The sequence below is a fragment of the Pinus tabuliformis genome, chromosome J, assembly GCF_031772625.1.
Source record: "Pinus tabuliformis cultivar Carrire ecotype Pingquan chromosome J, CPIR1, whole genome shotgun sequence".
NCBI lineage: Eukaryota > Viridiplantae > Streptophyta > Pinopsida > Pinales > Pinaceae > Pinus > Pinus tabuliformis.
Window position 1 is genome coordinate 1,110,975,138 of NC_142295.1, and position 18,856 is coordinate 1,110,993,993.

General features: G+C 34.7%; 1 protein-coding gene and 1 pseudogene across 1 annotated transcript; both read left to right on the forward strand.

Moving 5' to 3' along the window:
* The first annotated feature begins 4,357 nt into the window (after positions 1 to 4,357).
* Positions 4,358 to 9,511, forward strand: LOC149230953 (DEAD-box ATP-dependent RNA helicase 20-like; annotated as a pseudogene).
* Positions 9,512 to 11,034: 1,523 nt separating this feature from the next.
* Positions 11,035 to 14,549, forward strand: LOC149230954 (DNA polymerase delta catalytic subunit-like). The gene is made up of 8 exons (XM_089376172.1): positions 11,035 to 11,073; positions 12,851 to 12,922; positions 13,128 to 13,202; positions 13,349 to 13,438; positions 13,573 to 13,733; positions 14,002 to 14,075; positions 14,192 to 14,279; positions 14,462 to 14,549. Exons 1-8 carry the CDS (start codon positions 11,035 to 11,037, stop codon positions 14,547 to 14,549), a joined length of 687 nt encoding a protein of 228 aa, XP_089232298.1.
* Positions 14,550 to 18,856: the final 4,307 nt, after the last annotated feature.

The following is an 18,856-nucleotide window of genomic DNA, read 5'->3' on the forward strand; positions in this document are numbered from 1 at the left end:
AAAAACCTTTATGAATACTATTTTTTTCATTTAAATTATTAAAAAAGATTCATATTAATATCTAACATCTGTATTAGTTGTTGTTGATGACCAATATGGGATTAAAAGACATATCTTTGGCACTTTTTATGCACCAATTCTTTATATACCTCTGAGGCAAGTGATTTAAACTTATATATATATATATATATATATATATATATATATATATATATATATATATATATATATATATATATATAGGTTAGGTTAGTATATTTTAGGTCTATGTGGTGTGATTTTGCAGATAAAGAGCTCAGACTTTCCATAATGGTCTTTGAAACTATTGGCGTTTTGAATCCAAAAGAGGCTCCATATCCGGGACAATGGTTCAAAGAAAGAGGAGGCGAGTAAAATGTATAAGTATAAAAAGTAGGAGAGGAAATGGTTGGTAGATCTGTATATAGTGATAGGTTTCTCACTTGCATAGTGCATTATTAACCTGAAATCATGTCAACATCGTGCCATAGGGTTGATCCCTTCAAGTTGCATAATTTCCTTGTCTTATTTGTTGTGAGATGTAATTTGCTTTGTAGTGCCAACCTTTAATGGGTTACTTTAGTTAGAACTATTTTTTACTTATCTTTCAGCCCATCAATATCTATCGAATCATTCTTGATATGTTACATTATTATCTTCTTATTGATTTCATCCCATGTCACTTGTAATTTCCAATTAATGAACTCCTTCAAGAAGTAAATTATACTCTTGTTATGATGATGATTATGATTAACATCCATTAAGATCATAATTTATCTACGTGACCTTAAAAATAAAAGAGATAACCTAGATTATTTTAGAATATTATTTCTTGTTCAAAATGCATTAGGAAAAGCATTTCAAGATTACCATAGTTTTGATGAATTAGGAGCTTAGAAGGTTAGTGTTGTAACAAATATTTTGAAATCGAGTTCTAATTTGGGTGTAGTCATGGTACTCTAGGAAAAAGTTCCTTTCATCTTCAACCCTCTTAGTGTCACAAAGATGATAAATTCTAGCATCACACTATATTTTGAGAAAGTGACTTTCATCTTCAACCTTCTTAGTGTCACAAAGATGATAAATTCTAGCATCACAAGTGCCTTTGATCTTCAAACCTCTTAGTGTCACATAGATGATAAATTATAGCATCACACTATATTTTTAGAAAGTTACTTTCATCTTCAACCCTATTAGTGTGACAAATATAATAAATTCTAGCATCACAATATATTTTGGGAATAGTTCAATGCCCAACTTCATTGTGGAGCTTATAAAAGTTCATAAATGTTTTATACATGTTGATTTTCTTGTTTTTACTAGTTAGAATTAAGAATTAACTACCTTCTTAAATATTATCTTAACTTTTATTTTCCATCTCTTTATTGCACCATAAAAATTTAAAATTAAAATATAACAATATTTTTAATGTCATCTATATAATAGCATATTTCTATATTCTCCAATTATTTAACACAATATCCACTTAATTTGGTAGCAATCAACTTTACAAACACTATACTTTTGTAACAAACCTTGACATCACTCTCCAGCATCTGAGTGTTTTTTTTTTGGTCTAACTAATAATAATGCATCGAGTAATGTACTAAAAATCAATATTTCTACTCCATATGTGTCCTTTTTTTTCAACATACCATTATAAATCATATTTGTATTATTTTCATGAAACTCAACTCACCTACTTAATCCATATATTACATACCTCAATATTATTATAATTATTTTCACCAACTTGACTCGTGATTTAATCTACTAGTTGTATACTTGGCCATTTAATGCCATATGACAAGGTCTACACACCATTGTACACATGGAGGGTGATGAACTTAATTTGTTTACGGTTTCATGTGAGGTGGCAACCTACTTGCTTCCTCTGGCACACCCTACACTTGATAGTTGTGCAATGGATAGCACAGACCCAATAATCCACCTACTCGTCACCCAATCCCATGTGAGGAGGTATGTGATGGCACGAATCTTCATGGTTACGGTTTCGAGGGTAAATCAATGGTTGTGTATCCTTGGCTCCATACCAACAACTCTAATGTATTAGGGTTAACCCTATCCTATTCCTGACCTCCTAAGTTCTCTTTTCTGCCCATTTTCCTCGCCCTCTTCCAATTTTGACATAGCTATTGTTCCTTCACATTTCCAAACGCACATTCATAAACTTGTCCCTTTCCAGGGTCTAATTTGAGGTTAATTTCACCATTTCAAAATTGTTTTCCTACTCCATTGCTCGGGCATAGCCCTGGTTCACCAGAGTGTTTGACAGTCACAGGTTCATTACCATTTCCCACCACTTACGAGAGAACTCTGAGCGACGACATGGGGACAATGAAGGGTTGGTGTTCGGCTGTGCGTTCACTTGACCTGGGTTCAGGTAATTTTTTTCGAAATTATCTTTTTTACTCAATTTTCCCCTGAAATCTCGTATCTTTCACTCTCAAGATTAAATTTCGGTTCGTTTTATTTCTTGTAGAGGTGTTGTAGTGACCCAGGGCATCATTTTGCCCAACGACTCCACTACGCTTAAGATTTCCGCTTCCAACACCCAGGTTAGTTTATTGGCTAAGCTTCTCCTGGTTTAAGATTGTTTTAGTCTATTTCCCTTATTTTCTTCGAATCTAACTAGTGAATTCTTTCCTTGAATCCAGGTGGGTCGTCAGCAACAGACCTCAGTAAGTTTATCCAGGTAAGGGTTTTGGGATTTATTATTTGCATGCCATAGTCTAGTTTGCTGGAAATTTCTTACTTGAATGAGTCAAAAGTTAATTGATACGTGTTTGTTTGGTCCTCACAGGTATGCTTTATACTGGAGTTTGGACCGGAAGATATTTGTCGCAACTGGCTCGCTCTGCACTAATTGTCGCTTGTATGCTTCCAGGTTGGTTCCTTACTGGTTTCGACCTCCTCCACTCCATGGAGTTTGATTCTTGACATTACAATTTCTCCATTATTGTTCTACTAAGTTTTTCCCTATATGGAAGGCCTTACAGTATGGTGGTCATGAGGGTTGTTATCACTGTGACTGTATAAATTTTCTAAGGAATACCTCAGGGTACCCTCCAATGTTTGATTCGAATACTTATCTTTTCTATTTAGTCTAAGTTGGACTTCGTTTGGGGGTATCAACCTAAGCAAGATGAGATAATTGTTATGTTCATGCTTATTTAACTATGCACATAGTTTATAAGACTCTATTTGGACATCTCATAGAGTTTTGTGTTTTGTAAAGCCAAGTTGTAGGCTCACGATTTAGCGGCCATATGTTAACGAACAAATTCTTAAGTTATCCCCTATTTTGGGTCTATTGGTATTCATATGTATTGCAAAGCTCTGTTCTTAAAATGTTTTATGGTTCTATTATTGAAACCCTGAATGGTTATCTTGATGTATCTAGTTCTATACATGAGTGTTTATCGAAGTATATATGTATACATACATTTTTAGTTAATCATATTGACACTTTGTTGTACTACTCAAGCGGATTTTTCTGGTTTAGTATTTTGCATTTATACCTATTTTGTATACCCTTTATGGAGCAGTTCTTGTAGACCTCCTTAATGATTGACCTTCGTTTAATATTTGAAGTCTGCTAAAATGTTTGCTTCAGCATAGTATATATGATCTTATCCTAGAAATCAGTTGTCATTCATTAAATTTTCTATAGTTAATCTACGTGGTCTGAAGGCATGAAAAGTATTAGCACAACGTAAATGCACAGTTCCAGCTTCTGTCTTCTTGCAAGATTGTATGTCATACATCTATTGATTTACTTAACTTTACTGTAAAATTTCCACTGTTTGCATGCATTTAACTATATAAATTAAATTCGTGAAGGCAAAGTCTTCACCTTTGTTAATTTTGAACTGGTATGCCAATTTGTTAATTTACCCTCTTAATTCATGGCAAAGCGTACTATATTATTTCACTGGATTAAAATATCCAAATGAACTGCATAAGTCTTGTCATGCATTTGATTTAAGACATGCACAAGTAAATACACCTACCTTTTTTCATGCACCAGATTGTGAGTGTTCAATGGAAATATGTAGATGCTTCATGAATTTAGTTCTAAACATGCAAGTATAACTACATGCACTACCTAATGCACATAATTAAAAAGCATTCAATATAATGCATAATTTTTTTGTTCCTCGATTTCGAATAATATGATATGCATTGAATCTCTCATGCAAATCACCACAACTTGCATGCATTAATTTAAGATATTCCCCACAACATGCATGCATTAATTTAATATATTACCTCTGTGTGCAAGGTTTCTGTCCCATAAATCTCAACCTGCTGCGACATGTATATTATTTGTCCCTTAATTTCACTGTCGAAGAAGGATTTTGAGAACCTGGCACCCTTTAAGAAGAATTTCTACGAGGAGGTAGAGGACATCGCCTCTATGACTGAAGACGAGGTCAGGGAATATCGCAAGAGACGTGAAATTACAGTCGATGGCCGGGACGTTCCCAAGCCCGTCAAAAGTTTTCATGACGCAGGTTTTCCAGGTATTATTAATATTTGTCTCTTCATCATAATTCATTTTCCAGCCATTCCCCCACCACCCAAAAAGGAATGCCTGGGTGCAAAACTAACACCCATTCCCCAAAGAAATGATTTTATGTCTAACAATTTTTTAAGAATTCACCAAAGATTTTGTCTAACAACAAAGATTTTGTCTAACAACTTTTTAAGACAGAATAGAGATAGGGTTTAGAGTTTTGAGGAATTTGTGACTTCGGTAATTATACACATTCTCTACCTTATATCTTTACTTGACATTATAACATTACATTCTCTTATATCTAACTTTTTTTATTTAAATTTTTAAATATTACCACTCATTGTTTTAGGATATTTGAGAGTGGTTCAAGCCTCATTGGACTTTAAGATATTTGACAGTGGTTCCAACCTCATTGGACTTGAAGAAAGTAGAATTTCATATCAATTTAGTGCCCTTAACAGTTTTCAAGATTGTGGGTTTTCAGTATTGGGTGTTTTCATTGGATTTCTCAATGATGAATTTGCATGAGATCTATTGTTATTGTTAGGGTTTTATCATTATTATTGTTATTTTTTTATATTTTTAGAAATGAGACCCTATGCTAGGAACTTCTATGTCCCAGTCCCCTCAAATTTCCTTGAGAATGGTTCGACATGCCCCTCCATATGTGTCTCTCTGCTCTTGCACTCCCATACCAAAAACTTGGTGGAAAATTGGTTCCCAACAAATTTCCTTGGGGATATGCTATTGAAGCTATGGAAGGTTGCCTCCCGTAACTTTAATCTAACAATACATTTAGCCTCTAATTTTAGAGGTTTTGCAAGAACTTAGTATTTTTGGGACCTGGACTCCTTGAAGCGATTTTGATTATAAGCTTCATCCGCACTTCATCCCTAAATTTTTTAGTATAAACTTAGTCTTGGCTTCTATTGTGCACCTTTTTCTTTGTGATGGGATTAAATTGTTCAAACTTCCTTGCATGTGGATTTTTTGTGTGTGAAGTTTTCTTGTTTGATTGTTTCTGAGATTAATTTTTTACATCACGTCATCCAACTACTCTCTTGCTCTCCTGTCCAAGAGGAGAAATTTTCAACCATCCTTGTTAGCTAAGCGTTTGTGCCGGAAGGTTAAATTATTCTTCTACTTTGCTCCAGTTTCCTCTCTAAATAATAGGCAATGATAGGATGGTAATCTAGATTAATTCTACCATGAATTCTAAGTAGGGATTTTCCTTAGCACAAGTGCAAAGTTAGAGGACGTGTAACATTCCTTGGCTGTGTGTCTGTCTTTGCTGAATTTAAATTGTAGCACATCACTACTTTCCTTCTAATTCCCACGTTCCTGAATTTCTATGAGGGATTGCTATTGAAGATTGACATGATAAAAAGGGTACTTGTAGTGCTTCTATGCTTTGACCTTGTATTCTCCAGCGAGACTCTGTTGCCCATCCCTGAGAAGGGACCTTTTTGCAAAATCTGTAGATACTTTATTGTATGATATTAATGTGCCAATTTCCTATTCTTTGTAATATTTTTTTAAGATCCTTTCTCACTATGATTGTTTTCATATTTCAAAGCTTTTTAAGGATGTATTTATGATATGAACCAAGGGAATATAAGGGGTTAAATGTATATGATATGATTCCAAAGGGTAGTATTTATGGGGTTAAATGCCTATGTTATGTGTAAATAATTATGTAATATGGTTGGCTTAATAAGTAATGGGCCATATGTGAACTGTTTAAATAGGTATATAAAGAAATCATATAATCATTATTGAAGGCATGTGATTTGAATGTATAAATGTATTTGGTATTTGGAGGAGTTTCTCTTATTGTTATCTTAGTTAAAAGTACCCCTCACATGTTAACATGTCTGTGTATTGATGATTGATGATTTCTTGAATGCTATGTTGAATTGTACATGAATGCAGGATAATTTAGAAATTTGTCTTTTGGCCTTCTTGAATTGGACTTGGTTGCCCTATATTTTATGATTTCTATCCAACCTAAAAATTTGAAATGTGTAAAATAGGATCGTTGAGCAACAGTCAAAGCTCAGGCCTTTCTATATCTATTTTGGGTGTCAGATTTTACTGATTATCAAAATTGTGGTTTTAAGACATTTCCGGAATGTAAGAAAAATTATGCTAATTTTTGAATTGCAGGTATTTTTTTTTGTTAGAGTATGTTCTTGAAGAGGTTGTAAAGGCAGGCTTTATGGAGCCAACACCTATTCAAGCTCAAGGATGGCCTATGGCTTTGAAAGGGTGGGATTTAATTGGTATTTCTGAGACAAGCTCTGGGAAGACACTGGCATATCTTTTACCTACTATTGTTCATGTTAATACTCAACCTTATTTAGGTTTGTTATTGCGTCTTTTAGCTTTAAACTATCTAGAGCCTTATCTCCTCCTTGGCCCTTTTACTGTGATGTAACTTTTTTTTTTAAGTATGATCTCTTGATGGGAGGGAAATGTCTTTTTCCTCCATACTGACCATACACGGCTACATATTAAATGTTGTCGCTTGTTGTCATATATCAGCTCCAGGAGATGGGCCTATTGTCTTGGTGTTAGCACCTACACGTGAGTTTGGTGTCCAGATCCAGCAAGAGGCAACTAAATTTGGGGCATCGTCAAAAATCAAGAATACATGTATGTATGGAGGTGCTCCCAAATGTCCACAAGTACGAGATCTTTCAAAAGGTAGGTTACTTTGTAGCATCACTCTAAGCCTTTTATGTATTCACAGATCTCGATCGTTTATGTTTTATTGTTTCATTGCCTTCACTGTTTATATGTTCTCAAACCTTTGGATGTCACTCTGAATTGCTAATTTTATTCTTCCCTTGTTTGGATTTAGGGGTTGAGATTGTCATTGCAACTTTGGGTCGGTTAATCGATATGTTGGAGTCACAAAATACAAACTTGCGAAGAGTGACATATCTTGTGTTAGATGAAGCTAATCATATGCTAGACATGGGTTTTGAACCATAGATAAAAAAAATTGTTTCTCAAGTATGTATCGTTGCCATTTAATATATACTATAGGCTTAGTTACACAGGATAAATTGCACACTTGTAAACTTTTCAATATGACCTGTTTTGTGGCTTTAATATTGATTTCCATTACTTATTGACTCAGATATCAAAGTTGTTTTCATTAGTAGTTAAGAATGCATTATAAAAGACCATAAAAAGCTGATTTTTTTTTTTTGTTGGGTTATATTTTGTTTCTTTCGTTGTTATTATTATTATTATTATTTTCTCTGGTGCTCTCAATTTTGTCCTTTCGTGGCTAAGGAAGAAGTTTGGTATTGAAACCTGAACTGTGGGTTTTGAATATTTGTTTTGGGAGCAGCAATGTATCATTTTGATTTTGATTATTCACAGTAGAATTCATTAATACAAGTAGTGTCTAGAAATGTAAGTTCACATCCATGGTTTCGAGACAATTGTAACATTGAACAGCACACACATGCACGTGTATGTATGGACTTTATATCGGTTCCTTAATGAAGAGTACATTTTTGGTGATGGCAGTGAATTATTAGTTACTTAGAACTTTTCCCTGCGGTATGGACCAACTTTTGCAGATCTTTCTGTAATCCATGTTTATCTGCTGGAAAATGTTTAATTAACCTATCTTCCTGCACTATTTCTCCCCTTTCACATCAGAGCTATTTGGTGTCCGTTGTAACCAATTCTAAATCTTCCCTGGTATGCAGATTCGGCCAGATCGGTAGACATTATACTGGAGTGCAACTTGGCCAAAGGAAGTCGAGCTTCTTGCTAGGCAATCTCTGCATAATCTATACAAGGTGGTTTCTTTTCTACAAGTCTGCATGTAATAAAACTGAGCTCTGCTTTTCTTGGGTGGAAAGTGATGGTCTCTGTTATGTTTGCAAATTTATTATTATTGGAGTCTATTGGAGGTTTTCCAATTTCTGCTAAAGTTGTATGAATTTTTATGTCTTTCTAGGTAATAATTGGCTCACAAGAACTCAAGGCAAACCATGCTATTGAGCAAATTGTGGAGATTGTTTCTGAACATGAGAAGTATACAAGGTGCAGTTTATCCTTCCTAGGTGCAGTTTATAGTATATACTGACTATCGTTTTTCCTTTTAGCTGTGCAAATGCACCCATGAATTAAGACATTTCTCTTTCAGGTTAATACATCTCTTAGAGGAGATCATGGATGGTAGCCGCTTGCTTATCTTTTTGGAAACTAAAAAAGGTTGTGACCAAGTTACTAGGAAACTTCATATGGATGGATGGCTAGCACTATCAATTCATGGAGATAAAAGCCAAGATGAGAGAGACTGGGTCTTATCAGAATTTAAGGCTGGAAAGAGCCCTATTATGACTGCTACCGATGTTGCTGCACGAGGCTTAGGTATGTGGAAATTGATGTATTAAAGAATCGAAAGTTCACTTTTTGTACACCAGATTGTTTACAAGGTTGTTTTTTATTGCCTATTCACGGTTCATCTCTTTATTTTTTAGAATAGGGGAGGTTGATTATAGGATCAGCTATGTAGATTCCAAACTTCTTGCCTTTATCTCCAGGAGCTGAATTGACATGTTATTGGGGATTAGAACTGAAATTATTTGATATTTTCAGTGGGTTGATCATTACAAGTTGGGTGGAGGGGTGTAGAAATAATGCATTGATTGAAATTTAGGGGGTTGATTTTTTCAAGTTGAGGATTCTGGGCTGCTAGTGGTTATTCCCAAGCATGGATTGTAGCTTGGCAGCGGTTGAATACAACTCCTATGTTTTATGGCAGGGAACCTCGTTGCCGCCGCCATTGCTCTGGTCCAAATTTATGGAGTTGGCTTTCTAGTGCAACCTGATTGGCTTTTGCAGCATGTGACCTTTCTCCCGTACGTGGCAGGTTTTGTTGTAGTCTACTGTCAGATGGCAAGCCTTTCTTGGACTGTGTAATAGGAATTGCATTATTGAAGCATGGTTTCTTATTTCATGGTTATTGTTCTATGCTTTTGTCTTGCATATGGACATTTCATTAGGGCCATACCTATATCACCCAATTGGATCTACTTGGGAAACATAGAAAGCCAATACTATTAAATGAGGCCTGTAGTCTAAGAGTTCATTTATGCATCAGGTATATTCTTATGTTGGGTGCAAGGATAGAATATACTACATCTATTGCCAAATATAACATTTTTCTTCTTAGTAATAGAGAGAGATGACCTATTTTCCATCTGGTGATCATTATTGGTGCTTCTTTTACTTACAAGATAGAGATGCTTGCAGTCCTCTCTTATTCTATATATGCATGTATTAGCCATTCACATTGATTATTTTTGGGCATCAATTATATCCATGTAATTCTTTTCTTCCTCCTGGCCTAATGTTTTGGGTATGAACTGTAATTGACAATCTTGTACAAATAAGATCGAGTTCTTGAATTGCATTAATTATTCATGTGTACTTGTACAACTAAGATGATATGCTTAGGTCCTCTTATTATATTTTGATTACAAGTCCAGTTTGATCTTTTGACACATTCTCTGTTCCATTAGACAATATCAAATTTACGTATTGTTTTAAAATTTCATATCATTAATCATCTCATTTTTTCCACCTGTCAAGCCGTCAAATGATAGAGCATACAAAGAGGCTAGTTGAAGAAAGGTTCACAATAGTTGGTGGTTAACAATACAATGCTGAGGTAGGCTATTATTTAGCAACTAAAGGAATTTGTAACCTTTGAACTGGATCAGTAATGACAGGAAGTACACTTGTTGTATTGGTGATAGTCCAAGTTCTTGAAATCATAATGGGTGATCTGATCCTAACCAATATTTCTACTGTAAAGCTTGATATTATATTTCTATATTTGAATCTAGGTTGTATATGGAGATACAGATTCAATTATGATACAGTTGGGTGTACCAAATATAGAAGAGGCCATGACACTAGGGAGGGAAGCCTCAAATTATATTAGTGGTACATTTAGAAAGGTATAGTGTCAAGAATTTTAAATATCCATGAAGCCTCTAGAGTTGTTAATGATGTTTTTGTAGGGATGGATGTTTTAATATCACCTTTCTTTTTAAAACTAATCTTCTTTTGACATTCCACTTCCATGAGATCTTTGTAAATACGCACAGGACAAGATGATCAGTTATGCTTTTTGGTGGCTTATCTGCATCTGTTTGGTGCATCTTTGGCATCTAATCAGTGTTTTTGTTTCAAAGACAGGCCTTAGTGTTTGTGAAGGCTCAAAATGCTCTTAGAAAAATAATTTATTTGATGCCTTCTTAATTATTAAATATTCCTGATCTTTTAAATATTCCATATCAACAGGCATTGAAACAGTGCGAAGGGACAATTGCCTACTGGTGAAGAACTTGGTTACAGAGTGCCTTCACAAAATACTCATTGGTCATGACATACCTGGTGCAGTGCAGTATGTCAAGAACACTATTTTTGACTTGTTAATGAACATAATGGATTTGTCACTTTTGGTGATAACTAAGGTGAGAACAATGAATCCTTCTGCATGTTTATGACCAAATTTGTTTGACCATTTGTTACTTTTGAAATGGAGAAAATTTGATAGGGGGAAGAGGAGATTTACATTCCGAGCAAGTCACTTATTACATATTCCTGGTTTCATGTGTTAGAAATATATACTATATACCTACTTCGGGACATTTCACATGATTTTACAACTTTTAACTTTACTTGAATTCTCATAAAATTGTGAATTTTTCAAATAGCTCTTTAACTTATCCGCATCCATTTAGATTATCATTCTTTTGATATACATGTAATTACATTTGGCTTTGGAAAATGAACCTAATTTACATTGTATGTCGTTTTCTTCATTACATATATATGAATTTGAGGTCTTCGTTTTTACAGATTTGAAAGGCTGTCAAGGAGGTCATGACTGCTTAGGTACAGAAGGTGTGCTTCGAGTAAGCCTGGGCTGCTTTGTATCCAATTTTAGAATTTATATGCCTTACAAGTTGTTTGGCTTTTAAACACGTTGGATACCAGATTCTAATTTCTTGTCATGAGCTTTTTAAGTTTGAAGTGGCATCATGTCTTTCATAGAAGGTAAATCTGGATCAGTATCAAGGTCTGAATTTTCATGCAGAACTAACAACCCATTGGTTACAAACCAGATTATTTATGGGGGCTTTAACATGCAAGTGGCCTTGGCAATTTTCAAATGCATAACCATGGCAACATAACTTACATAAAATCATATCCGCGTATCGATGCCATTTGACTATAAGTGGCACATGCGTCTCGGGCACTTCGTGTGATGTCGAGCACGTTATTTTCCCCAACAGTATTGGACCATAGCGATAGGCCTCTTGAGTCTGAACTTTTTACCTTAACATCACCTCAAATATTTTATTTGGCTATGTTTCTTACAACAGTTGGAACTACGAAGTTGCATGAATGTCGTGACTCGTGGCATTCAGGATGGTGGCCCTTGAAGAGCCTTATGTGGATTGCTCTGATGGTGATCCCCTTTTTTATTCCATCTGCTTTTATTCAATTCTATGGTGAGTTTACTTAAAATGATTCTCAACAATCTATTTCAATACCAAATCTGGTTCAAATTACCAATTTTTACTCTGTTTCTACTTAAATTAGACAGGTTTCATGACTTTGTGGCAAATTGCAATTAGACATCAAAATTGTCCAAACATGGACTTCATAAAATGACATATCATAAACTAACGTCTTTGTAACTATTGATGCAGGTGAAGTTGCTAGATTTGGTGCCGGGTATGCTTCTCTTCTTTCACGTTTTTTGGATACAATGTGCCTTTTAAGTACACAAACAATCTGCTTGGATAAATTAACTTTTGGAGAATCAATTTTACATTTGTTGATTTGTAGAAAATAGTTGATGACAAATCCAGGGGTGGGGGTTGGTGATATTTTCACACAATGTTTCACTAGTTCAGTGATATCTAACAGATCCCCCGTACAGCAATCACCTACGTCATCAAAATGTCTCCCTACATTCTGTACTTGGAAGGGATTCAGTCAATATTTACTGCTAGCAATGGGAGGAAGAAGTGTCAAGGGAGGCTCTTATACAATTGAAGAGAATCAAAACATGACAATATATAATATATCTGCATTTTTAATCTCATCCTCAGAAAAATTGATTACTGTTTAGCTGTGGCAGAAACATATGTTTGCAAGTCATATCCTTTATCAAGGCTATCATCATATTCTTAAGGGCATTGTTGTTTGCCTGTGCTAACAATCTCTTTGTTGAGTCAGGGTCTGACAAAGACTGGAGATGACTATGCAGTCAAGGCAGCACACGTGGAACTAGATGAGCGCATGCGGAAGGTAAATACTGGAAATAACTTCTCAGAACAAGTATAATGAATGGTGCAATGCCTTCTGGTTCCATTTAAATCCTATCTCTCTATTTTTATCACTGTAGTGCATCTAAAGACTCTTGTAATATTTTGCTTTTGATTGACAATGAGTCCATTGTTGGATTTTTTAAATTGATGTCGTGTTTTAAAGCCAAGTTGCCCCTCGTTTACAGAGGGATGCTGCAACTGCTCCAACTATGGGTGATCGTGTTCCATATGTCATCATAAAGGCTGCAAAAGGTGCCAAGGTAATAATTAACCCCTTCTGTGCTCAGCATAAGTCTCGATATTGCACTAAAAAATGGTTATTTTAATTATTTTGTTATGTTTTATTTGAGGCATAATTTACAAAGGGATTATAGATATAATGACTAATGTGTTTACTTGGGCTCAGGCATATGAGAAATCTGAGGATCCAATTTACATACTGGAGAATAACATCCCTATTGATCCACAATATTATCTAGAGAATCAACTGAGCAAGGTGAAAGAGCAAAGCATCATCACTTGCAGTTTATGCTCTTTTTGAAAATTTCACCAGTGTTTCAAATATATCTTGATAGATAGTAATTATTTCCAACTAAGTGTTTTTGATTAGTGCCTGTTTTTGCTCTGTAGCCGCTGTTGAGAATACTTGAGCCCATTTTGAAGAATGCAAGCAAGGAGCTTCTTCATGGTAGTCACACACGAGCAGTTTCCATATCAACTCCTTCAAATAGTGGAATTATGAAATTTGCCAAGAAACAACTCAGTTGTATTGGTTGTAAAACACCTATCAGGTATTTAGTTAATACAAGTAGAGGGTGTCCTGCATGTGGTTTCCTTGCTTATAGTAGTGCACAATTGAGAGTAACTATTATTTCAGTTTGGCGCTTTAGAAAGCTACTAGGGTTCATCTTTTTGATGTGGAAAAATCTACGAGGTTGCATGATTCCATGCCCTCTCTCCTTGTAAGAAGTTGTCTAGCTTTCTTATAATAAGAATGTTTGGTTAGGTTGCTTCATACTGAAATTCATGATGTTACCTGATTTCATGTTGCCATTGCAATGAAGAAGATCAGACACTTTGTTCACATTGCAAAGGAAGAGAAGCAGAATTGTATCAAAAAACAGTTGCAAATGGTAAGCTGGTATTCTAATACCATTACTCTTTATTTGGAGAATTTAAAGTAGGCCCTGTGTCTAATTTTCTCACCTAGATTTTCTATCATATGACACTAATATTTGATCAATTTCAGTGAGGGAATTAGAAATGCTCTTTGGTAAACTATGGACACAATGTCAGCAGTGCCAAGGCTCTCTGCACCAAGATGTTCTTTGCACAAGGTTTTTGAATGCTATATTTCAAGTATTACATTTTCATATCTTGATTTAAATTTACATTATGGATGTATTTTGTAACATTTGTGTGATCATGCATTTGTTTTTAATTAATAGGATGTTTTTATTTTTATTTTTACAATTACTATCTCTTTTATACTTACATTGATGTCCTATCCTTATTGCAGTCGTGACTGCCCAATATTTTATCGTAGGAAGAAAGCTCAGAAAGACCTAACTGAAGCAGAGGTGCAACTAGAGCGCTGGCAGTTTTGAGGATGCTACCTGTGTAGCTTGTAATTTTTTGTATTATCGAATATTTTTGTTTTCCTGAATTTTCTCTGGTGTATGTTTCTCTGATTTAATGGACCAGGGAATTTATTTGGTCCCTGAATCAGGATGAGCATGGTTTATTTATTGTACAGTAATTGTCAAGTCCTTGTTATTTAATGTTAACTAGTTCGATATATCTTTTCTCCTTGCAAATGAGATGGAGAAAAAGTCAAAATAGATACATACTTCCCAAGGCACACCCTATAAATGCAATGTGCACGCATATCCCAAATTTTAGGAGAGCACACACTATAAAACATAGATCTGCAGGCTTACATATGTATATCCAGACATGCATATAGTTGAATGGATGGATGGATGGATAGGTAGATAGAGATGGATACACAGATAGATTGGCAGGAGCATTGCAACTAAAGTGTTCACTACTAAAATGACTGGAAATACCATGACAAATTTTACATTTTTATTATTCGAAGAGTATCTTCTACATTTAAACAATATCTTTGAGAGTGAACACTGCAAGGATGCATATGATGGATTGAGGATAGTGGAACTCAAGTTTAGATCACCATATATGCGATGCGCTGACTTTGAAGTTATTTCATTGGTTGTCATGCGACTGTTGATTAAGTATGCTTATAATACCGGTTTTGCATATGGGAAATTTACCATTGGTTATGTGATTAAAGTCCCTACAGGGGATCTTTCATTTACCGTCACTAAAACAGCTATTTCTTTAAATGATTCTCATGGGAATGTTGTTCCAAACATGGATGTCTTTAACATGATCATGAAAGTGGTAATGAAAGCTGCCGAGGATTATGAAAAGGAAGTTATCTCAGGGTTATTCCTTCACTTGTAGATTTTAGGGATGCAGGAAAAGGAGGTCACTCTTAGCGAGGATGAAATTAATTCCGAACTTAGGGAATTAATTAATTCCGTCATAGTGGGTGGAGAACCACAAGCAGTGAAATCTATGGTTAGGAAACCTCAATATCCCAATTATGTAACGGCACTCCCAGCTAGGCGTAAGGACATGAAACCTTTCATTGTTGCCGATACGGAGACTGTTCTCGTCAATGATGTTCATGTCCCTTACGCAGTCGGTTACTTAATTGTATACCCTGGTGATGATATTGCAGCCATGCCTGATTATGCAACTCAAATCTTTTGCAGTGAGGATTCTGCCTTTATCATGCCTGAATTTGAAGAAAGAAGTCATAACATGTCACAATTTCTAATGCACTTAGGTTTGGTTGCTAAGAGAAGGAATATTAACACTGTTTACTTCCATAACTTATCTCGGTTCGATGGTATTTTATTGCTGAAGTATTATGCTTCTCATGAAGTATTTTGAGCAGATTTATCTTTTTTTAAATAATTTTTGGCAGGAGCAAATCCGAGACAATAGTTTGAGCAGATTTATCTTTTTTTAACTAATTTTTGCCAGGAGAAAATCCGAGACAATAGTTTGAGCAGATTTATTTTTTTTAAATAATTTTTTTTATTGTCTTTAGAGAGACAATAGTTTGAATTATGGACATTTATTTTTTTTAAATAATTTTTTATATTGTCTCTAGAGAGACAATAGTTTGAATTATGGACATTTATTTTTTTTTAAATAATTTTTTATATTGTCTCTAGAGAGACAATAGTTTGAATTATGGACATTTATTTTTTTTTAAATAATTTTTTTCATTGTCTCTAGAGAGACAATAGTTTGAATTATGGACATTTATTTTTTTTAAATAACTTTTTATATTGTCTCTAGAGAGACAAATCAAATTGTCTTTATAGAGACAATAATAATATGTGTTCTATATTGTCTTTATAGAGACAAATTTTTGAGACATTATATTTTGAGACACCTGCTTAGAGACAATATTTAAGACACTACACAAGTTTCATTTTGTCTTAAGTTAAGACAATTGACTCAAATATTGTCTTAAAACCCCCCTACATGTAGTAGTACGGGTTCATTGTAATAATCGAATTTTTGTGTGATCAATAATAGAGCCACAACTCGTGTGTTTTGTGTGTGTTAATTTATGCTTAATCTCCTATATTTTTCCAACAAATTGGTATCAGAACAAGATTACAAAGAACCACGGAAAACAGATTAACATTCTAACATTCGTCACACTGAGAGGAGAGAAATATATTTTTTCACTTAATTAATACTATAACGCACCTTGTAATTTGTACACATAGCGCTATAACTTGTAGGTTATACACACAGCGTTATAACGCATACAGGTGTGAGAAAAGACCATGTTACAAGAAATAAACTTACTGCGTTGTTTCTAACAACAGGCGGGTTTCTTGAAGTTTGGAAGCGTTAGAGCTCTAACGTGAGCTATCATATCGTGGATAGAGTTAACACACAACGCATCATAACAAGCCACACGTTAATGGATTGAAGAACATATTTTAAAAAGTATGAATTAAAGTTTCATATAACGATAAGGTTCATACAACCAGAAATTAGAGGTTCACGTGAAGGATTAACTAAATTTGTTTTTTAAAGCTATATAAAGGTATGGTAAAAAGGATTTTCGAAAAAGAGATATATTATTAAAATAAGAAAAAAAGTTCGAAGTAAAGAATTTTTTTAAAAGAATTTTTATATTTAAAAAATAATCAGTTTTATTTAAAATTAGCAAAGCTTAAAAAGAGATATTATTATTTGAAGGGAAAGGTTTTATTTTGAAAGGGGATTTTTGAAAATGACGGCTTTCTCAAATTTCGAGCCCTAGTTCCCACCGTTTACAGGGAAGGATTATGCTGTGTGGGTCATTAAGATGACAACCATTTTGCATGTTCATGATATTTGAGATTATGTCTAGTTTGGGTTTTCAAAACCTAAGGATGAAGCAGAAGAACAAGCTCTCACTAATGTGGAGAGGGAAAAATGGAAGAGAGACAAGAAGAAGAATGCACAAGCATTGTAGCTTATCTAGCAGAGAGTGGACCGAGCAGTGCTCTAGAATATTATGATCACGTCTTCAGCAAAGGAAGCATGGAATACCTTGACGACAAGCTATAATGGTATGGCCAAAGTCAATATTGTTAAGTTGCATAATACTAGGAGAGATTTTGAAAGTGTGCATATGAAGGAGAAAGAAGACATCAATTTTTTCATGAATCAAGTCATGACTGTTGTAAATCAATTAAAAATTTATTGTGAGGAAATTAAAGATCAAACAATGGTTGAGAAGGTCCTAGTCTTTGTCTACCAAATTTGATGTTGTGGTAGCAGTGATTGAAGAAGCTAGGGATTTGGCATCATTGATAATTGATGAGTTGATGGGACCACTTCTATCTCATGAGGCAAGGATAGACACAAATAAAGATTAAAATTTAGAAACCACTTTCAAGAGACAGAGGTTGAGGCAGAAGTAGATTGAGAAGCAAAGGATGAGGCGGAAGACATGGTGGTCAGAGAGATGGACGAGAAGAGCATGTAAAAGAAAGTGGAAGAAACTGCAGAAGCTTCTGCAATAATTAAAGGTGACATGTTATTATTGCAATAAATTTAGTCATTATTCCCGTGATTACAGGAAGAGGTTAGTTGATCAAGAGAACTAGAGAGAAAATGTCACTATGGAGAGTACTGCCTCCATGTTCCTAGCTTGTCATACCATGCATGAACCTTCTGATAATGTGTGGCTATTAAACAGTGGTTGCAGTAACCACATGATAGGCAATAAAAATTTGGTTGAAAATTTGGATCAATCTGTGAAGACAAAGGTAAAGTTGGGGACTGAAAAAACTGTGGATGTAGATGGAAAAGGAGTGGTCAACATTTTGACCAAGTAGGGGAAGTCGAAGACAATCTCATAGGTATATTATGTTCCTGGTCTTAAACATAATTTAAGAAGTGTTGGTCAATTGACATAGAAGGGATACAAAGTTATATTTCAAGGACAAGACTATGTTATATATGACAAGATCCCAAGCAAGCAACTGATAGAAAAGGTGCGGATGATGAGGAGCATACTCTTTCCTATAATTATGAATTACAGTGATCAGGTTAGTTCTTTTACAGTTGCATGTTCTAATGATGATTGGTTATGGAACTTTCGGTTTGGTCACTTGCACTTTTCTGATTTAAAGTTTTTGCAGCAGAAACAAATGGTCAGAGGATTACCTCCCATCAAGAACCTGCTAGTACTTGTTAGTGTCGCATTTTGGGAAGAAATGCCATGAAAGTTTTCCAAAGGGAGTTGCATACAAAGCAAAACAACCTCTTGAGCTAGTCCATATAGACTTGTGTGGACCTATGAAGA